At 40.0% G+C, this 23,536-nt stretch overlaps 1 protein-coding gene across 3 annotated transcripts in view; it reads right to left on the bottom strand.

The window, feature by feature from the left end:
- Window positions 1-22,946, bottom strand: part of smyd5 (SMYD family member 5) — a 49,954-nt gene extending 27,008 nt beyond the window's left edge. For 2 of the 3 annotated variants that reach the window (XM_061253110.1, XM_061253111.1), the window contains exons 1-5: window positions 22,808-22,946; window positions 12,901-13,009; window positions 11,541-11,680; window positions 3,465-3,586; window positions 1,493-1,562 (exon numbers count right to left, since the gene is read on the bottom strand). In XM_061253110.1, the coding sequence (XP_061109094.1) occupies window positions 1,493-1,562; window positions 3,465-3,586; window positions 11,541-11,680; window positions 12,901-13,009; window positions 22,808-22,900 (534 nt within the window). In that variant the 5' untranslated portion in view covers window positions 22,901-22,946. The remainder of the gene's footprint in view (window positions 1-1,492; window positions 1,563-3,464; window positions 3,587-11,540; window positions 11,681-12,900; window positions 13,010-22,807) is intronic. The other variant, XM_061253112.1, reaches the window with a different exon arrangement.
- Between the last annotated feature and the right edge of the window lie 590 nt (window positions 22,947-23,536).

The following is a 23,536-nucleotide window of genomic DNA, read 5'->3' as shown; positions in this document are numbered from 1 at the left end:
CTCTAAATGGTACAAAGTTGGTACACATTTCTTCTCAATTTAAAGCAAGATTACTTTTTATTTTCATTTTTGTTTACAGTTTCAAAGAAAGGAAAAGGCCCTGTGCAGTTTGGGAACCCTGTCAATTAGTTTTTGTTTTTCCTCCTTGGGCAACAGCTTGCAAACGCTTCCAGTTGCCAGCTAAGAGTCTTCAATTCTTGTCGTTGGAATTTTGTGTGGAATTGCGGGTAAGGCATGTTTGAGATCTCTCCACAGATTTTCAATAATGTAAGCCTGGGGAATCTGGTGGCCATCCAAAAACCTTCGGCCGTTTTTCCTGGAGGTACTTCATGGTTGATTTTGAGGCATGCTTTGGATCACTGTCTTGAAGGAATACCCAGACTCTCTTCAACTTCAATGTCTGGACTGGCCTTGGAACATTAGCCTCAAGAATGTCTTGATATTTGGTGGAATCCATGAGTCCATGAGCTTCACAGCTGTTTCTGATTAGTATTTTGATTGCCTTTGGTTGTTGGCGTTTGTCAACATGAGTTGCACCAATGGACAGTCAGGAAAGGCATTATGAGGCTGAGAAATAAGAAAAATCAGATGCATATGCCTAATAATAGACTTACCGAAATAAACAGTTTGGAACATAATTAGGGGAAAAAAGAGAGCACCGGTGAGCTAATTTCAATGGGGCTGGTAGGCCAATCTACACTTGATGACCGAAGACTTCTCGCCATAAAGGAAAAAACCCCAAAAAAACACCTGTGTGACATCAGAAACAGTATTCAGGGGGCAGTCAGTGACTACTCTCCACAGATGACTTCACAATCTACAGAGGCAATAGTACAAAATTCAAACCAAAATTCAAACTAGTCAAAATTCAAACTACCTCGCAAACTGTAACTTGGCCATCCTGTTTTTGCAGCAAAAGTAGTTGTACCTAAAAGAGCCTGCAGAGTTCTGGAAAAAGGTCTTGTAGACAGATGAGACCAAGATGGACTTGCATCAGAGTGATGGCTAAAATAAAGGGGTGGCCTGTAGCATAGAGGTTAAGGTACATGACTGGGACCCGCAAGGTCGGTATTTTGATCCCCGGTGTGCTCTTGAGCAAGGCCCTTAAACCTGATTGTCTCCTGCTTAGTCTTATCAACTGTAAGTCACTGGATAAACATGTCAGACAAATTACAAGTTATGTAATGTAACTGTCCAAGAACCAAAGCACCCCTCATCCCTGAAACATGGTGGTGGGAATCAGAAACAGTTGATATTTACAGTTTCATTTCAAATCCAATGTGCCAAAATAACAAAAATAGTACCACTGTCCAAATACTTGCAGACTGCACTGTAGGTATCCAGTGGAGGGAGATGAGAAGTAATTTGACATTATATGTGACACTACCATTAAGCAAGATTTAATATTTTACACCGGACACATTCAACTATAGTCAACATGCTATTCACACCAAAGCCTGCCGGAAAATGTACATTGTGGAGTGGAGCATACCTGCTTTACAGTGGATACCATTCTGGACATCAGCATTATACTGGATGTCTCTGGGGGGAAGTGCATGTTTCTGAAAAAAGTGAGAATGATTATAACTGCAGGGCATGTACACAACCCGACTTCAATAGCACGCAGGAAAATAGTCATACAGTGTTAATGTGAAAGTATTTGCCCCCTTCCTGATCTGCTCTAATTTAAAGACAAGCTGAAATCAAAATTCACTTTTTCCTCAATTTAGTCAATTTGCCTTCTGCATTTAAAAAATATATAAAATTGTAATACTTTGTATTTTCACACCAAAATTTCCACTTCCTGGAAAAGGAGATTTCATGAGATTTGACGATATTGAGTATCAGCAGACATGTATTTAGTTCAAATGTCCATCAATATTCCATTCCCCTCCAATCAATATCCTTTCAGGTAGCCGCATGCATTCTCCCCCCCCAAGAGCCATATGCTATGACTCCGCTTCTCCCTCCTCATTTAAAGTCCGTCAAATCGATTCCCCTCCCTCCACAAATTCCCCATGAAAGAGCCATTTCACTGGCGTATACGTCATATCACGGAAGCTAGTCTTTAATATTAGACAAAGGGAAACAGAGTAAAGACAAAACAAATTATTTATTTCATGAAAAATGACTAAACACTCATCTTACCAATGTGAAAAATAATCACTCAATAATAGTCAATCAACCAATTAACCAAATTCATTAATTTGTAGATTGAGCTTGGTGAACTCATGATTTCTGCCAGCCCTGTGTGTGTGTAGAGAGTAGATTGTTCCATTAGTGCAGGTTACTGTGTGTACATGGTGAAGAGCCTGGGGGAGAGCCAGCGCTATATACTTTTTTGTTTGTTTGTCCAAATTTTAGAGCAGCAATAGGACTGTTGGCAGAGTCTGACAATACGCCGTACACAAGTTTTCAATGCATCCTTATTCCCAAATGCCAAATTGCAAAACGATCTGCGAATGAGCTGCGAGTAGATAACTAAAAGAACTCTTTAAACAACAAAGCTGTTTAGTTAACTACTTGGCTCCTCGCCATTTCATTGCTCCAAACAACTGAAATGGACTAGGCCAAGTGAGAAACCATTAGACGCAGACAGGCAATCGCCATTTAAATGTACAATAGGTGGATTTTTGTGTTAAAACATTGATACATTGTAAATCCCTTCCTATCATTGAAAAAGGCCCAAGACTCTGTACTAAAACATTGTATAACTGTACAATAATTCAAGCTCACTGGTTGAAAATTGGTTCTAATTGACACAGCCAATGGCGTTTCAACGTCAGCGCATTTACAGAGAAGGGGGAGGGATGAACAGTGTTGTGGTTTGAAGGTGTTTGTTGCTGCTATTCCTCTCGACAGTTAGAAGTCCGAAATTACCTATTGTACCTTTAATGCCTGGAATTACTTAGTGCCAGCCATTTTGAAATACATTTCTTTCCTGTACTTTACTACGGAGCAGAGTTGCACAGCCTCATTATATCATGCATTTGCTTGTGAATTTGGATGAAGAAATAAATATTAAGAGAGTATGTTGTGTCATCTGTTTTCATTTTAATCCCAATTAAACCTACATATGGACATAACACTTTGTGGCAGACATATTTTGCATGAGCAGCGAGAACTGTTGCATAACTGACAAGTTTTTTGACAAGCCTTTCTGGCCTTTCAGAGGTTTGGCAAAGGTACTCAAAGATGTTACTCATTTAGAGAATGATTGCATTCAACTCCCTGATACACACGCACAAGCACACACTCAAAGATTTTCTGCATTTAGAGAAACTCAACTTCCCTATGCACATGCTCAAGTACACACTCAAGATGATCTTCATTTAGAGAAAGATTGCATTCTACTCCGCTATAGACACGCACAAGCACACACAAAGATGTTCTTAATTCAGAGAAAGATTTAATTCAAGGCCCCTATACACACACACGCACTGCCCTCAGACTCAAGACCACACCTCCATGCATCTTGAAGCTTGTTGACTGGGTGCTCCAGGTCTTCCTGAGACACACCTAGGCAGAGGGCACGGTGGTACTGGTCCAATGCAGCCTGTCGGCACTCACTACAACAGTACATCACCTGCAGGAGAAATTAGATTAATTCACAATTACATTTAATCAACTAATTTGCACTTGCTTGCTTTCTACATTTGTGTTACAGCAATGATGAAGTGCCCCAGATAAATATGAGGTTCACACAATTTTCATGGTGCTTCTGCATTGTCAACCACAAACCTGAGGACACCGATGATGATATTGTGATTAAAATCTTTGTCTGTAATTTCTTGTACTGAGCACTTTCTACACATTTTTCAGCATGGTCAAATAAAGAAAATAAATATTTCTGTAGTTTCTTCCAACGCAGCCTCTTACTTTCACCTGTTTTGTGGTGAGTGAGTTCACCTATCCTGCCGACTACAAACATGAAGTACCCTCATGTATATCAGAAAGTATATCATCATAGCAATTCAAAGATGCAGTTTGATGATTTTAAGAGTGAAAACTCTGGTCTAATTGTAACTTCAAGTAACATAGCAGTCCATCGTGGAAATGTAATGTAGAAATTACTAATTGTATGTTATGATCAAGACAGAACTTCTGTTTTGTTCCGATCACAATGTAGCTAACTTCTTATTATTCAAAAACTATGGAGAGAGATTAGTCTCAATATTTTACACAAATGCGTGTAACATGATCCACAAATAAGAGACGTATCACAAATGTGTTTCACTACCCACAAACAAATTGTTCTCTATTTGTGTCTTTTGTCTTCTGATTTGCACAAATGCAAACATATTTGATATATGAATAGCAAAAATTAGTGTCAAATGACACGCGTGCATTCAGAGGTGTGAGTTTGTAAGTTTCCTTTTTGCTTTTTTTGACTTTTAAACTTCCCTTCTGCAGTTCCTGCGTAATTGTACGCAATCCACACACAAATAGTTATTCATCCACAAAAGCCAGCTGGTAATGTCAACAAACAAACTGCCATTGTTAGACACACACATTAAAATTCAGGAAATTCACAGAAGCACCGAGAACATTATCTTGACTCATACACTGACAAGGCTTCCAACACACAATGCATTAATACCTGCTATGGGTACTGTAACTATGGTGGTCTTCTTCAAACAACATGTACCACTGGGCAGGCTGCTTAGGATTCAATCAAAGAGAATCAACAACTAAATACAGTATTTTCAGAGGAACGCAGGAGTTCATTAATTTATAGAAGAATATTAGGTAAGTATTTTGTTGCTATACGCACTTAAAATTGACCAATTATGTGTCTTTTCTCTTTCTAGTAACTGATGCTCTGTAAAAGAAACTAAAAGAGGTAATCACTGCCAAATTAGATATGTACACAGTGTATATCTGAACTAATGGTAGCAGCCATGAAAATCGATGTTCAGACAATTGTACAATGAGATCACAGCACAGAATATTTGTACACGTTTTGTAGAATTTGTGATTTGATTGATTTTACTTTTAAAAAGTTTTTATTTTAAAATGTATAGTTCTATATTAAATGTATTTCCTGTCATATTGTACTGCTTCTATTTTTGTTAACAGAGAAGTCTTGAAAATGAGACACACATCCTCCCTGTGTAAATAAAGATAAATAAAAATAATCAGAATTGTATTGTTAGTTACAATAGTAATTGTCTTTCCCCCGCAGATTTTGTATTTGGGTTCTTGAAAAGTGCTAAATACAATTGAAAATACAATTTTCTTGATTATTATTATTATTATTATTAATATGTCCATCATCATTGCAACATTATTATAAGAGGATGGTATGATTTAGCAATGCAACCCACATTAATATTTTGTGTGGACTCACACAGACATTACACATATACTCTAAATCAGTTATGAAATAAATGCACCAAGAACTACATTTATATTTTGAAGATGGAGCCTTAAAGCAATAGTTCACCAAACAATTATCAGCTGATTTCTTATCTAAAAAATAGTCTTATTAGTCTTAATTAAAATTAATAGTCTTAAACAGTGATTTTTTTTTTTCTTCTTCAGAGCATTAAAGTAACAAGACACATAATTGGTACATTTTAAGTACATATAGCAAGAAAATACCTCATTGATTTCTAGAAATTAATGAACTCCTGCGTTCCTCTGAAAATGGTTGTTGATTCAAAGAGAATGACTGAATCCTCAGCAGCTTGCCCAATGGTACATGTTGTCTGAAGTAGACCACCATAGTTACAGTACCCACAGCAGGTATTAATGCATTATGTGTTGAAAGCCTTGTCAAGGCATAGGTCAAGATAATGTTCTCGGTGCTTCTGTGAATTTCCCGTCTTTTGCCAATCATCATCTCTTCTTTAAATATAGTTTTTGGGTAGAATTGTTTTTACTGGAAGTTAATGTAATCATATCTATATAAACAGTGGTTGCCCTGAACGATGATATCTTGTGTTTCAAATATTAAACCATTTCAAAATCTGCGTTTTACAATACTCCACTTGCGTTCTGAATAAACTCTAATATATGCTCATTTGTATATGACCATTTAAAAAGAGAACCGTAAGCAGTTTAAGACTGTTACCTATCAAATACATAATGGCCCTTACACGTGAACGTCACAGCAGAAAGAACTTCAATGAAGTAGCCAACAAGCCTTGAACCCCTTGAACCACATTCATTTCCACTTTTTCTGGACCTAGTCAAAAATTAAATGGTTGAAGTTACGGAAATAATCCGGAAGCATGCGATGGCTGATTTTGCTAAACTTTCAGCTACCATTTGTCTTCTACCATTGCAAGTGGATTTTTTTATGTTTGTTTGAAACTAACTACTTAGCTAGGTCACTAAATTGGCGCAAAAAGAGAAGAGATGAAAGAGATGCATCCGCTTTACTTTCTATAATATTTACAGGACCATGTAAACAGAGACTAATTCCAACGCATGCTGGATGCCGAAAGTGAGTCTGTGTGTGTGTATACATATATATATATTTCCTGTTATCCCATGATCAATAATTATTATCTTGTGATCTCAACATGACAAAAGCTGCATTCTTGTGATCACACAATAACCTTTCTAATGTTGCCATAATGTTAATTTATTATTAGGAACATTAGAGATGGCTTTCTGATCAAGTTTTGGTTTTACACCTTGTAGGATTGTCAAACTAATATGCAAAACATGCTTGGTTTCTCCAAATGTGATGCATAACACTCAATCACCATACAAAAGTCCATACATATAATCATGGATTACTGTCTGAACATTTTTGCTCATTTGAAAGATAAAGCATCAAGAATATTTTCATAATACATTTTGAAAGATGTTTGTAACAAAAAAGGCAATGTAATATTGCACTTGATTACAGCGGTGGTAAGAATCTTGTAGTGGCGGCTCACAGCCACTGTTTGAGTGTGGGGAAAACACTGGTATGGTACTCTCTACCTTATATCTTTTCAACCGATCAAAATGACAGCTATGCTATTGTTTTAAGCTCATTGCACCATTCTTTGCAAAATCCAGAGACTAGTGTGTGTGAAAATTCCAGGAGATCAGCTGTTTCTGATCAGCTGTTTCTGAGTCACTTAGATCAACCATCAGAATTGGGAAAAAATTTGATGTGAACATTAACTGAAGCTCCTGATCCATATCTACATGATTGTATGCATTGCCCTGCTGCCACACAATTGGCTGATTAGCTGATTGTGATCACAAGAAAGATATTATTACAGTATAAAAGTTCTCAATGATGACAAAACAGGAGTTGTATGGAGAGAGATATCACAAATGTTTATATATCCACACACAAATAGTTCTCTACTTGCGTCTTGTCTTCTGATTTGTACAAATGTATACATATTTATGACATACGTCATTTCACCATTCTGGGACCGATGTACATGAAACATCTTTTGGTAAGGAAAATGCTCTATTCCAATGAATCCTGAAATTCAATAAAAATCCATTGGGTAGTTTTTATTAAAAAGACAGCATTTTCGGAAGTTTTTTGCGCTCTTCTACAAACTTTTTAAAGCTTGCAGTTTCTCACCGAATTTGAACACGTCCTACTTTTAAACGGACTAGTGCCTTTTTATGTGCTAAGTTTATGTGCTACGGTTGTTATTAAAATTGATAGCTGTTGATAGCTCAGAGCGAGGCCACATTGAATATGAATGGTTAACCAGTTAGCTTGCCTGCTATAATGTAATGTAATGTAAGGCATGAACATATGGAACATACGATTGTGCATTGCCAGAGCCATATGGAGCCAAAATGGCGGAATGGCAGTGACGCCACTACAGCAAAGAACTTCACAGCTCTGCTGCCTCCTGAAATCCAGGAGTGTGAATAGCAGGCAGTGTTTTCTAATCCCAGAATCCCAATGTGTCCAATCTGAACACCGTGTACTGTAATAGTTTTATGTATTGGTAATAAATATGCCATTTGGAAATGGTTGGTTGAATAACTTCATCCATGCATGTTTATGTAGGCTACTTAAATAACTGTAGCTGCCCTGCTTGTAACAATCAGGCTGTATGTAGGCTACAACCAGTGGCATCATTTTTTAAAGAGCAGCTAGGAAATGTTAATTTCTGGTGGATTTTAAGGGGAAAATATGATTTATTAGTGAGGTTACTGATCATTAATGCTGGGTGTATATAGCAGAGTATACTCGCTAAAGTGGCGGAGTAGTCATGCAAAGACATCTGTTTTTTTAAATAGAATGAAATGATCAGATCTCCTGCGTGTAATTAATAGTAACAACACGCACAACTGTAGCAACAGTAGGCTAACAAGTGCTTGAATTTTCAAATTGACCTATTTTCAGGTCCTCTTGCAAAGGAGATTTTCAATTGGGTATTCCTGGTTAAATAAAGGAAGAAAAAAGAAAATAGTCACACAACGGGGGCTGATGGGTGTCCACTGCGCCAGTGGCTACAACCAAATTCATTCACCCACATCCCTCTTTTAAACGGCTGAATTTGTTTGTCGCATATGACCCACAAAAACAAACTGACATTTCACAATCTGGGTAGGATTTGGCTAAATATTTGTGCATGGCCTAATTGGGGGATTTCAAGTTCCCTGCCATCTCCGCTTTCTGGATCGGGACAGTGCCAGATTTTGTGGGTTGGGTTTTTATAGTAGCCTATGTGGGTGTGAGTGTGATGAAGGAATGTGAAAAGACTTCCGCTGAAACATTCGTCATTGTACACTACGCTGGGGCAATGGAGGAGGGCAGAGTTTTTTCGGGCACGGAGTGGAGGAGGGTGGTAGTGGATTTAAGGAGTATGCACTTTCCGGCTCATGGGACACACCCGTTGTCATGACAGGCTATTTCTGACCTCCTTCAAGATGGCAGCTAGCTTAGCTAACATTAGCTATTGATAGCTAGCTAGCTTGTTAGTTGCTAGTAGCTAGCGATACAACAGTACAAAGCTTTAATCAAGCTATTCAACTTAAATAAATATATATGTGTTACCCCAACTAATATGTTACTTGCCTCGCTAATTATCTATCTGTACTTCAGGCTTAAGTTGCCCTGCTGCTCTAGGATCTGATTTCCCAAAATAACTAAGGAACATTATGTATTTACATACTCATACTTTACACCACAAAAACAAGAACAGCATTTCTGGTTACAGCAGTAGACTTTCACCGCCAAGCTTACAAAAGAACATTGCCTTAATGTAACGTTTCCTACAGATATCAACAGCTAGCATATCCTGGCATGAGGCATCTCATATATGCTCTGTAAAATAAACTGGAGCACCTGTGTCCTGGAGCACCTGTTAAGACGTGATCATGAACACCAGCACGTACCAAGATAATTAAATACATGCAAAACACCCCCCGGTCCAATGAGCTTACAAGATTTCTTTAAAAATAAAACTTTTGAAGGCAATTCACTTTGATTATCTGCTTATATAAGTACACATATCATATATAATGAAATATCAAGTTAAATTAAGTATATTATAGACAAGTTTATACAGATTTTTAATCATTAAGCTTAAGAAGGTGGGGTTAATGTTGTATAACGCACTATATTTACTGATTACACAATACAGTATTCTGCATTATATACGCAAGAAAAAAATGGCCATTAAAACTGCGACTGACCCTGTGGAAATAATTGCTGCCACACACACACACACATATATATATATATATATATACAGTGGTGTGAAAAAGTGTTTGCCCCCTTCCTGATTTCTTATTTTTTTGCATGTTTGTCACACTTAAATGTTTCAGATCATCAAACAAATTTAAATATTAGTCAAAGACAACACAAGTAAACACAAAATGCAGTTTTTAAATGAAGGTTTTTATTATTAAGGGAGAAAAAAAATCCAAACCTACATGGCCCTGTGTGAAAAAGTGATTGCCCCCTAAACCTAATAACTGGTTGGGCCTCCCTTAGCAGCAACAACTGCAATCAAGCATTTGCGATAACTTGCAATGAGTCTCTTACAGCGCCGTGGAGGAATTTTGGCCCACTCATCTTTGCAGAATTGTTGTAATTCAGCCACATTGGAGGGTTTTCGAGCATGAGCCTTTTTAAGGTCATGCCACAGCATCTCAATAGGATTCAGGTCAGAACTTTGACTAGGCCACTCCAAAGTCTTCATTTTGTTTTTCTTCAGCCATTCAGAGGTGGACTTGCTGGTGTGTTTTGGATCATTGTCCTGCTGCAAAACCCAAGTTTGTTTCAGCTTGAGGTCACGAACAGATGGCCGGACATTCTCCTTCAGGATTTTTTGGTAGACAGCAGAATTCATGGTTCCATTTATCACAGCAAGTCTTCCAGGTCCTGAAGCAGCAAAACAGCCCCAGACCATCACACTACCACCACCATATTTTACTATTGGTATGATGTTCTTTTTCTGAAATGCGGTGTTACTTTTACGCCAGATGTAATGGGACACACACCTTCCAAAAAGTTCAACTTTTATCTCGTCAGACCACAGAGTATTTTCCCAAAAGTCTTGGGGAACATCAAGATGTTTTCTGGCAAAATTGAGACAAGCCTTAATGTTTTTTGCTCAGCCGTGGTTTTCGTCTTGGAACTCTGCCATGCAGGCCATTTTTGCCCAGTCTCTTTCTTATGGTGGAGTCATGAACACTGACCTTAGCCGAGGCAAGTGAGGCCTGCAGTTCTTTGGATGTTGTTGTGGGGTCTTTTGTGACCTCTTGGATGAGTCGTCGCTGCGCTCTTGGGGTAATTTTGGTCGGCCGGCCACTCCTGGGAAGGTTCACCACTGTTCCATGTTTTCGCCATTTGTGGATAATGGCTCTCACTGTGGTTCGCTTTAGAAATGGCTTTATAACCTTTTCCAGACTGATAGATCTCAATTACTTTCTTTCTCATTTGTTCCTGAATTTCTTTAGCTCTCGGCATGATGTCTAGCTCATTTGGTCTACTTCACTTTGTCAGGCAGGTCCTATTTAAGTGATTTCTTGATTGAGAACAGGTGTGGCAGTAATCAGGCCTGGGTGTGGCTAGAGAAATTGAACTCAGGTTTGATAAACCACAGTTATGTTTTAACAGGGGGGGCAATCACTTTTTCACACAGGGCCATGTAGGTTTGGATTTTTTTTTCTCCCTTAATAATAAAAACCTTTTGTGTTTACTTGTGTTGTCTCTGACTAATATTTAAATTTGTTTGATGATCTGAAACATTTAAGTGTGACAAACATGCAAAAAAATAAGAAATCAGGAAGGGGGCAAACACTTTTTCACACCACTGTATATATATATATATATATATATAAAATATTGCATGGCATCTTCCATACATTTTGCAGGTTGTGCTCAGTTACAGAAAAAAAGGAGAATCCTTGCTTTAATCCAAAGAACAAAGTTCATGGAATCTGAGCCCTAATACTGCTAAGAATGTCACATAAAATATTTTCAGTGCCATGGATCCTGCAACAGGAGGCAGTCAGAACCAAAATGTGAGTTTGGTTCAAACAGACTCAGGGAAGTCAGTGGACTGAATGCAGTTCCCAATGCACTCTGCACTATCCCCTGGTGGTTGTACCTGGCACTGCGGGCATGCCTGGTGCAGTTCGTGCCGTACTCTGCATTGCTCTGGGTAGGGAAGGATGAGACTGAGGTTTCCACTAAGTCGTCGAGCATTCTCCTCAGCCGTCTCCAGGGACCGCAGGCAGTAATCACATGCTTATACAGAAACAAAAGAAGCAGGGGAGCGAGAGAGGGGTAAGGACTACTCACAGGAAAGGCTCAATCTACACAAATAATATGCTGGGCCAAAATTGAAAGCTCAAACTCACATGACAAAAGGCATTTTAAATCAATATTGAGTCCTCGAACAGAGAAAATTTAATTTATGTCAATCAACTGAAAAGCTTGCTGGTGCAGCAGGGGTGCAAGTATAAACATACACTATTTCAGGTGTGCCAGCTAAAATAAACACAGAATAAAAATGCTAAATGATTGGCATTTATAAAGCGCTGTACAATTGATGCTTCTCATTCACCCCATGGGGCAGCCTGTAGCATAGTGGTTAAGGTAAATGACTGGGACACACAAGGTCGGTGGTTCTAATCCCGGTGTAGCCACAATAAGATCCGCACAGCCATTGGGCACACACCAACCGCGACTGGCTGCCATGCAAGGCACCAACCAGCTCGTCGGGAGCATTTGGGGACACTTCGCCACAGCCAGGGCAGGATCGAACCGGCAACCCTCCGACTGCCAGACGACTGGTCTTACCGCCTGAGCCTTAGTATTTCTATTTTGTGCTTACAAAAGCCTATATTAGTGCTAGTTAAATTTATAAAGGTAATATTTTTTACTTCTTTTGGTTAGCATCAGTATACATGTGAATATAGCACTTGAAAATCACCCCACACTAATGCAAAGTGAGTGTGGCTCCACCTGCTGACTAGCCAACTGCACTTCAACACGTGAATCATTTGTGGGTGACAATTTGATAAATTCAAGATAGATTAGGAACACATTTCAGTATCTTGATTGAAGCGTCTTCATAAAGTTCAGCATTCAGTCTTGTTGTTGGCCAATGGAAATACATACTGTCTAAGACAAGCAGTCAGGAAAACCTCATGACCCTAATTATAGGATCGACAGAAGGCATTGTTCATTCCCTTTCAAAGCTGAATTAGTAGAACAACGGTACCACAAGTAATGAAAACTGGGCCCCCAACAGGTTTTATGTGCAATTAGTAATATTTCCAAAGCTTACAGAAGGTTCTGATTACCAGCTGGCTTTATATAATGGCTGGTATAGGGGCATTTTAAATTTAATTAACTCCAAAAGAGCATGCATAGAGAAGGTATGTTTCCAAAGGCTGGATCAATGAACAGAATTTATGGAGTGCAATTTCACAGTGTTAATCCCTTTAAGGTCTGGGGCTTACCTCGGTACTTGTACAAGGCATTCCACAAAAACTGGGCACACACCAGGGGGCGTTCTATGAATATAGTCTCCCCTTTCCGGATGGCTTTTTTGGCAAACATTCCTTTCCCCTGATGAAGTAATTAAAAAGATTAATAAAAAATGTTTAAAGTCAGATACATCAGTCCATGTATTAAATGATTGAAGTGAAAATAATAAACAAGCAAAATTCCTAAGCAGTGCTACCCATGTTTTCCTACTTTTTGAAAGAAGCTTTGCCCTCACACCTCATGTGCAAGACATCAGAGCCATGAGCTAGCCAGCTTGACATGAATACTGTACAGTCCAATAGCATATGGACAGTGACAATTTTTGCCGTTGGATTTTCCTGCACATTGAATATGAAATAGAACAAGAGGTTAAAGTGCTGTCAGCTTTGAGGGTAGTACATACGTTTTAGGTCATCAGAGTAGGAATTAAACATTTTTAGACATAGTCCCAACATATTAAGCGAGCAAATGGATAATTGGCGGCCAAGCCCTTTCTTGGCCAACTGCACGTCATTGCATCATTATGTGCAAGAAAGCAAACAACTAGTGATAATTCTTGTGTGGCATTTGCATTTGGAGTAAGTTGCGGTTGTCTCAGAACATGAGGACCAAAGACTGAGGCTGAAAAATCCAAATAAATCAATCAGAGACATAGATAGATAGATAGATAGATAGATAGAGGGATAGATACATATACTTTATTCATCCCAAGGGAAATTTTAGGCATTCAGTAGCTTATACATACACATATATACACACATATCTCACACACATAAAGATCAAAAGTAAAAAATAAAAAAAATCAGAAATAAGGTGCTATGGTAATAAAAATAAGGTGCTATGTTAAATTAAATAAATGTGCACTCAAATAAATGTGCAGTCGTGGTAGTGCAAAAAGTAAACAGTAAACAGTAGACAGCGTGATGTGGTGGAAGGAGCAGAAAGAGACTCATGGTGAAAAGTCCAGTTATCTCCTCCCGTTTTGTATATTGTATAAATGAATGGCCCATGGAACAAAGGACCTTCTTGACCTGTCTGTTGAGCATGTCAGAGACAGGAGTCTGCTGCTGAAGATGCTCTTCTGTCGGTTTAGTGAGTTATATAGTGGGTGGCGGTCATTGTCCATGATTGCCAGCATCCCGTTCAGTGTCCTTTTCTCTGCTGTTGATGTTGTTAAGCACTCCAGCTCCATTCCAACTACAGAGCCAGCTTTCCTTACCAGCCTTTCTAGTCGCCCAGCGTCCCTTTTCTTAATGCTGCCTCCCCAGCACACAATGGCATAAGAAAGGACACTGGCGATGAGACTGGTAAAACATGCAGAGGAGCTTACTGCAGACATTGAAAGACCGCAGCCTCCTGAGGAAGTAGAGCCGACTCTGCCCTTTCCTGTAGAGTGCTTCAGTGTTGGCTGACCAGTCCAGTTTATTGTCCAGGTGTACCCCTAGGTATCTGTATGTGCTGACCACCTCCACATTGACCCCTTCAATGGAGACTGGCAGCAAAGTTGGCTTCGTCCTCCTGAAATCCACCACCATCTCCTTGGTTTTGGCAATGTTCAGTTCCATATGGTTGACATTGCACCACTGGACAAAATCATCCACCAGGTTCCTGTACAGCAGGTAGATGATGGCATCTTCCACGCCCACCTTCTCCTGGTGCAAACTGGAGCGGGTGGAGTGCGTGGCGGACCTGGGGTCTGAGGATGTTGAGTAACAGTCGCTCCATTGTCTTCATCATGTGTGATGTTAGAGCGACTGGCCTGTAGTCATTGAGCTGGATGGGGTGTGGTTTCTTTGGGACTGGGATGAGACAAGATGTCTTCCACATTGCTGGTACCTTTCCCAGTCAGAGACTCAGGTTGAAGACATGCTGCAGAGGCTCCCCCAGTTCCACAGCACAGGCTTTGAGCAGTCTCGGACATACTCGGTCTGGGCCGGCGGCTTTCCGGGGGCGGAGTCTCCTTAGCTCTCCACTGACCAGATACGGCGTGATGATGGGGGGTAGGGTGGTCCTGTCGCTGTGTGTCAGGTGAGGGGTTGCATCTGTGAGCGGTGGGGAAGGTGAAGTCACACTGTCTGTGGCGGCAGCATGGGGGAGGGGTACATCAGTACCCCGCTGAGGAGATGATAATAGTGGGGGTGTGGGAGCATTGTTGCCTGTAGTGCACGGAGCCATGATGTCTGTGGCCACTTCAGCCTGGGGGAGGGGTGCATCAGCAGTTGGTTGTGGAGGTGAGAGTGAGGGGGAGGGGGCATGTGGTGAGCAGGAGAGAGTAGCAGAGCAGTCAAAACGGTTGTAGAAATGGTTGAGTTTGTTTGCTCTATCCAAATCCCCATCCACTGTACTGTTCCTCCTCCTGCAGCCTGTGATGGTTTTCATGCCATCCCAGACTTCCTTCATGCTGTTCTCCTGTAGCTTCTGTTCCACCTTCTTTCTGTATTCCTCCTTTGCCTCTTTCAGCCTGACCTTAAGTTCCCCCTGTACGCTCTTCAGCTCTGCCTGGTCCCCCTCTTTGAAAGCCCTCTTCTTCCTATTGAGGAGGCCCTTGACATTGCTGGTAATCCAAGGCTTGTTGTTTGGAAAGCAACGTACAGTTCTAGTGGGAACTACAATGTCCATACAGAAATTCAGGTAGTCAGTGGTGCAGTTTGTGACCCCCTCCAAATCTTCACCATATGAATCCTGTAACACACTCCAGTCCGTCGACTCAAAGCAGTCCCTGTCCTCCTCTGCTTCGGAAGACCATTTCCTGAAGGAACGCATGGTGGTTTGCTGTCTGCGGACTAGTGGAGTGTACTGTGGTTGAAGGAAGACCAGGTTATGATCTGATCTCCCTAGCGGTGGAAGTGGGGTGGCAGTGTATGCATCCTTGACATTAGCATACAGGAGGTCAATTGTCTTGTTCTTTCTTGTTGGGCATTTTACAAACTGATGAAAGGCAGAGAGTGTTGAGTCCAGTGTTACATGATTGAAGTCTCCGGTGATTGCAATAAAGGCATCAGGGTGCTGAGACTGAAGCCTCGCAATAGTTGAGTGGATGGCGTCACATGCAGTATCAGCCACGGCTCACGGTGGAATGTAAACACAGACTATGATGGGATGTGAAAACTCCCAAGGCATGTAATACGGACGTAGACTCACCGCTAACAGTTCAATGTCTGGGCAGCAGACAGTCTCCTTCACCGTTACATGTCCTGGGTTACACCATTTGATGTTGATGAAAAGTGCAAGCGCCCCGCCTTTACGTTTGCCACTTTGTTGTGGGTCCCTGTCCGTTCTCACGTGTGTAAAGCCGGCTAGCTCCACGTTTGTGTCCGGAATGTTGCTGGTTAGCCAGGTCTCCGTGAAGCACATCAAGCTACATTCCTTGAACAACTTAACGTTCTTCACCAGGGCAGCCAGCTCGTCAGTCTTGTTTGCCAGTGAGTTTACGTTCCCCATCACAAACGAAGGAATGGATGGCTTGGCTCAACCTCTTCTCCATGTGCCTAGCTTTGATCTCGGCTCCAGCTCTGCTTCCTCGGTAATGTAGCCGCTTTACTTCCTCCGGTATATGATGGACTGTACTGGCGTGTCCTGTTGTCCTCAGTGACAGCAGTTGTTCCCTCGAGTAAATTAAGTTTTTACTGCTGCGATGTTGTTGAATAGTAGCCATATCCATAGGATAGAAGATCGTCTACGCGATGCGTATAATGATAGAAAAGTTACAAAAATTTAAAAAGTTTTAAAAAACTAAAACAGACACGAAACAAACGGAGCTACCGAAAAGGCTGCCACTCAACATATGTTTATACATTGTTTGGTACAAGCCAAAATGCATTGGTACATAACAAAAACTGCAAAGCACTGGAACAGGTGTCCTGGACATAATGAGAAAAGCATGGAAAGAGAAAAGTGCGGATAAAGAAAGGAACTACTCATGACCTAGATGTATACCAGCTGAAACATGGCTGAGGTAGTGGAACTGGCTCACTTATCTTTATTGATGATGTACCTGCTGACAACAGCAGCAGCAGGATCACTTCGGAAGAGTAAAGTAACATCTTATCTGCTCAGACCAAAACAAATGCCTCAATTCAAGAGATTATTTGGGCACATTATTGGATAAAATCAGCATTGACTTATTGGTGTTGGCAGATGGAAATACAGTACATACTTTATAAAACAGACAAAAAAAGGAAAACCTCATGGCCCCAACTTGACATAACTTGACAAAGGATATTAATCATTCCTTTTCAAACATGAATCCAAAGAACAATGAAAACATAAGTTATCAAAACTTCACATTATGTTTTTCGCAAAAGACATACAGCCATAATTTATATACTTTTTTTTTTTTTTTTTTACGCTATTTGAGTTTGAGAGGATGTGTTCAATAGGCCCTTACAGTTTTTATGCGAAGGATATTTCCGATGCTTAGAAGTTTCCGATTACCAACCGGCTTTACAATGGCTGGTATGGATTGTTCTTAATACACGTCACAAACTATATGACTTTGACTCATCTGCTATGCTGGTTGCTTTCTTCTTTTGTAATGCTTTTCCAGGCTTTTACTGCAGCCTGTTGTTTGTTTTGGGGGGGGGGGGGGGGGGGGGGTCCCCTTCAAACTCTTCAGGCGGTGAAATGCATGCTCACTAGGGTTAAGGACTGGTGATTGACTTGGCCATTGTCCTGCTGCATGATTAAGTTCTTCACAATTATGTTGGACGCATTGCTCCATAAATTGGCAGACAGAATATTTTTGGATATTTCTGAATTCATCCTGCATGCTTCCTTGACCCTCACTACAAGGAGTGGCCGTTCTCCACAGCTGTGGTGCTGAGCAAAGCCAAAGAATGGCTTACGGAGAAGTCCAACAGAGACAGTCCAGAGGCAGGAGACCCAAAAAACCAAGAGTAGAAGAGGTTCACAGTCAACTGGACAACCTTTATGCCAGTGTACTGTGTTCCAAAACTGAGCCAGCTTCAGCCAAGGGCATCAGCGTGGAGATTGAGTCCTACCTCAGAGAGCATGTCATCGACAGGAGAAGTGGCAACCTTCTTGAATGGTGGAAAGAGAAGTGTATATTGTTCCTTAGTTATTTTGCTAAATCAGATCCTACAGCAGCCGGGCAATGTAAGTCTGAAGTATAGATAGATAGCTAGGTAAGTAACACATTAGTTGGCATAAAACATTTTTTTTATTCAAGTTGACTAGCTTAATTGTAGCTTTTTACAGTTGTATCACTAGGTACTCGTAACTAACAAGATAGTAAGCTATCAATAGCTAATGTTAGCTGAGCTAACTGCTATCTACAAAGCGGTCAGAAATAGCCTGTCACAGATGTTCACAAGTCTTCAAATGCAAATCCAAGTCAAGTCTTAAGTCTCCGAGCTAGAGTCAAGTCTCAAGTTCCCAGAATGGTGCAGCCTAAACAACAGTATGGCTATAGAAATTCATCACGGTTCCTATGCTAATTGAAGAAGTGTAGAAAACATATTTTGTATATGACTGAAGAAGCAGTATTATCAGGGGCACCCAAAAAGATGGTTATATCATTTATTTATTCATATATCGATGAATGACCACACCTGGGCCCACGTTTTGGCAAAGCCTTTCTCAAGAAGGCTGGAGAACCCTGAGGTCTGGAGTTGTAGGTAATTGATACATCAATAAATAAGGTACAATAAATAACCATTCTATTTTTTAAGAACTCTGTGTGACTCATGTGACAATGTAAGCATTACTATGGGATTAGGCTTAAACTGCATCTGCGACTCGAGAATAACAATTATAACTTTATTTGTAAACAAAGTTACAAAGTGTAAAATCCCATTACATGGCCATTTTACTGAAAACGCAGCCGCTTGTACTAACTACATTGACAATGAAAATGTCCACCTGAAGAAGTTTGTTTTAATGTAATTGTACATTACGCTCGTGGTTCTCTAGCTTGACACCATTTGAAATGCAAGCCAACATCGCTACAACTTGGCAGTCAACAAAATAAGAAAATATGCGCATCCGTTATGCTGATTAAATAGTGACACAAACATTATGGGCAGCCTGTAGCATAGTGGTTAATTTACATTACATTATTGGCATTTGGCAGACGCTCTTATCCAGAGCGACGTACAACAAAGTGCATACCCATAACCAGGGATAAGTGCGCTGAAACACCCTAGAGGGAAGTACAATTTCAATTGCTACCCGTACAACAAAGATAAGGACCAGGGCCTTTTTATTTTTTTTCTATTTTTTTAACGACAAATAAACAACAAAAAAGCAGAAGTGAGCAAACTTAACTATCCAAATACTGCTTACCTAGCCAACTAAAAATACCGAAACACAACGTAAATCACAAAGACAACAATTAAGGTTCACAGTGAGGTAGGGAGGGATGGGGATAGGTGCTGCTTGAAGAGGTGTGTCTTCAGTTTGCGCTTGAAGGTGGGGAGAAATTCTACAGTTCTGACCTCAACGGGGAGTTCATTCCACCACCGTGGAGCCAGAACAGACAGTAGTCGTGAGCGTGAGGTGGAGGTTCATGACTGGGACCCGCAAGGTCAGTGGTTTTATCCCTAATGTAGCCAAAATAAGATCAGCACAGCTGTTGGACCCTTGAGCAAGGCCCTTAACTGCTCCAGGGGAGGATTGTCTCCCAACACAACAGTTTAGTCAAGTTGCCTTAACGCAACAGTGAACAGCGGTGGGATCAGCTCTGGTGCTGGCAAACTGACTTCCCTTTCCGTATGAGTTTTCAAATGTCTGTCGAAATTTGACGTGGTTTGATGTGGTTGCATATTTTATTTTAATTCTCCACATTTTGCAAGCTGCAATCATTTTGTTTGGCTGAATTATTGAAACTCAAATGCCACAACATGCAGAACTGTAATCTTGCAAGCTATGCTACAAGAAATACAGCGAAGGGTGTTGCTATGGTTGCAACTAAAAGGCGCAGGGTCTGGCGTGTCAAACAAGATTGGGTGTGTTTTAACACCCAACCTTATGGGAATATGTTTCATATAAATAATTTTAAAATAATCATTGGCTGTGACATTATTCACTTCATCATTTTTTTCCACAATGCCATTTGGCAGACTGTTATTGTTCACAAGTCCGAGTCTGGAGTCTGTATATGTGCGACTCGAGTCCGAGATGCTGACTTGAGTCCCCATCTCTGGCCTGTCATGACAACGAGTGCATCCCATTAGCCGGAAAGTGCATGCTCCTTAACTCCACTACCACCCTCCTCCACACTCTGTTCCCCGGAAAACGATCTTTGTGGACACCCTCCCTCCACTGTCCTATTGTTCGAAGCGCAGGAACAAAGCAGCTAAAACTCCGCCCTCCTGCACTCCCCCAGTGTAGTGTACAACAATGTAGCTTTCAGTGGAAGTCTTTTCACATTTCAGGGAGACTTCATCATGCTCACACCCAGCAGAGCGGCTAACTTCTTTGCTGGAGTGACGTCATTTCTGTTCCGCCATTTTGGCTTCATATGGCTCTGGCAATGTATAATCGTGAGGCGCGTGGCTTGCAGTTGCCTTACATTATGTGTTCTAATGGGGTGAGAAACTGAAAAACGTTTTTAAAAGTTTGTAGAAGAGCGCAAAAAACAATGCTCATATTTTCACTCATCTTTTTAATAAAAACTACCAAACAGATGCTTATGAGATTTTCAAGATTAATTGGACCAGTGTTTGCCTTACCAAAAGATTTTATGTATATTGGTCCCAGAATGACAAAACGACGAGGCTGGCATTTCGTGTTTTGCATGCAAGTGTGGTTCGGACATTATCTAACAGAGGCACAAATATGCCTCTGTTAATACATTCTTAAAAATGAATGAGTTAAAAAATGTATACTTATACAAACCTTAGTAGATTTCATGTAAAAAGATATTTTTACCATTTCTGCCTGTCTAGTTCCACACAAATGAATGCTATAGTATTCTTAACCAGAGCATAAAAAATAAAGTTACAGTAACACTTGCCCTTGATGATGTTCCAAACTATTTATTACTATTTATTTTGATAAGCATATTGTTTGACATATGTTTCAGGCTGTTTTATTCTTATTTCTCTGTCTCCTAATGGCTTCCTTGACTGTCATTGGCACAACCCTGATCCTCATGTTGATAAACACCAATAACAGACTGCAAAGGCAATCAAAAGCCGAGAATCAAGACTAGACTAGACTAGATACTGAAAGCTTTCTTATACCTGTACTATGCAAGCAACTGAATACCCCTGACTAAATAACAGTGGAGAAGCTATCTTTTCGCTCCCTAAAATGGAGGGACTATGTATAAACATAGTAAAAAACATAGTCTTGCTAAAAGATGAAGCATTACCCAGTGAGCCTGGAGGCATTTGGTTGAATTTTAGCACAATAGAAGTTTCAGAATTCATTTTGCTGCTGTTATCAGCAGTTATATCATCAACAAAGACAAGTGAGCCAGTACCTGTGGCAGCAGTACATTCCTAAACCATAAGACACCGATTACCATGTTCCAGAGATGAGATGGAGGGTGCCTTGTTTCTTGTTCATTTAAATCAATGCTATTTGGCAGCTATCTTGAAAACATTAAAAACCATTTCAGATGGTTTGCTAAATGTCAAAACCGACATTCAGAACCATTTCTGACAACAAATGGTTTATGATATAATCTGATTGGGAAGTAAATTGCCAAACAATGTGCACTTCAGATGCGTCACACCCATAACGCTGGTATTTCCTCATAAAAATCGAAAATATAGTTTCTAAATTGCTATTTTAATGCCGAGCCAAGCCTCCTACATTACATAGATATCAAGCATTCTGCATTAGACTTAAAAAAAAAGGTTTTTAGAAAGTGTATAGTCACCCAAAAATACATGACTTTCTGCATCACATCCATAACACAAGTTAGTTGTCATATTTTTTTTAAATGTTTTTTTCATGTCATGTAAGAAGAGCCATTTTTTCTCAGGGATTTTGGTTGTCATTTTGTTTAAATGTCACATCCACAATGCTGCAATTGCCCGCATACATACTGTAGCTACCCCAAAATTAAAGTTGACAGTCTCCGCTTTAGCCTCATATTTATTGTTTTATTGTGCTTCAGTACAGAGCCAAAACAAAGTGTGCAATTTTAAAAAATGGGCAAAAAATAAAAAGACAAACGCATGTTCCTGAATACAGTAACGATAAGTACATCGACGGGCGGGCATTCAATGTCTTTCAAAAAAATAAATTAAACCACAACATGGTTTAAAGCTACTTAAACCTAGACTGACGGTGTTCCGAAGAAAACACGGGGAAGCAGCCCACTTCCATCAGGAGTTAACGGCCGTTCAATGGTTGTTTTTTTTTTCTGAGGAATGTGCTTTACGATTAAGGTTGCTTATTGACTATGAATTGGACGAATACTTATAGAGTAAACGACAAGTCATATGTATCTGATTAATCGTAATATTATTTAAAAACAGATACCTATATAAAACGATGTGCGTACGTGCGTGAGCAAAATTTACAAGGAACACTTTTGGCAGAGCCGTTAGACTGCCCGGTTTACTACTAATCTCTCGTTAGCAACAACTTCACCATCACACTGTCACAGGGGAGCACCATTAACTTACCCTGTCAGTAACATATCCGGTAAAGCCAGCACAGATGCAGTTTTTCACAATGTAACCGTTCAGTTAGCAAACATGTTAAATATCAGGGTAGAAAGCAACCATCCCAGCAAATCAGCTACATATTCCAGTTTGATAACATGCAATTTATGGTATCCACGCAACGTTGGCTGTAGCAAGACCGAGCCGAGTTGCCTCACAACGACAGGTTGCTGCTACCTGTTATTAAGGGACTGTTGAAATACAAAGTGAGACGGACTCATTATTCAGTGCTGCTCACCTTAACCTTGTCGATTGTTCGAACCTCCACATAACTCCAAACTTTGCTAGAGTCTACGCACAGAGTAAACATGTCGTCCATGGGAGCAGCCATCTTGAAATGATCTGTGCCCTTTCACCCCTGAGAGCGTTTTATGACATCATACTGTACAACTTTACGCTGTTAGCAAGCTTTCTCTGGACTGCTTGTTGAAGGCAGGGTTCTACTTTCAAAGGCTGAGGTTTCTATTTGGTATACAGGATGGCTTGGCTATTACCACATATGTTTCTAATGACTAATAAGGTCAAATAAATGTCATTTAAGATGATCCATCTTCATCCACCACTATTTGTGAACATTTTAAAATACTTAAATCAGCTGTATTTTTTGTGTGGAACACAATTAAACAATGTTACATTTATTTTGGTATGGAAAAAGAAGTAGCTGAATGCCACAGTTTCTTCTCATCAACTTAATTTAAATTTTGACCAAATTTTATATTCATGGATTACTTGTTGAACTCAAGCAATGCAATTGTTCCATTTCTGAATGTAAAAACAAAAAAGCTATTTTGACTACACTTTACAGTTTTTATTGAATGTTTTGTTCCACTTATACTGCATACATTGTCTGTGGCAACACATTACCTGCCTGTTGTATACTTTATCTTTTTGTAATAAAGTTTCAAGAAGAAAATGTACAACTGTCAGCAGGCTAAAGACCACCAGGTGCTTATAAGAATAAAATAAT

Source organism: Conger conger, chromosome 8 (genome assembly GCF_963514075.1).
Source record: "Conger conger chromosome 8, fConCon1.1, whole genome shotgun sequence".
Taxonomy (NCBI): Eukaryota; Metazoa; Chordata; class Actinopteri; order Anguilliformes; family Congridae; genus Conger; species Conger conger.
The sequence above is the reverse complement of the archived record's forward strand: the minus strand, read 5'-3'. Positions and strand labels throughout refer to the sequence as shown.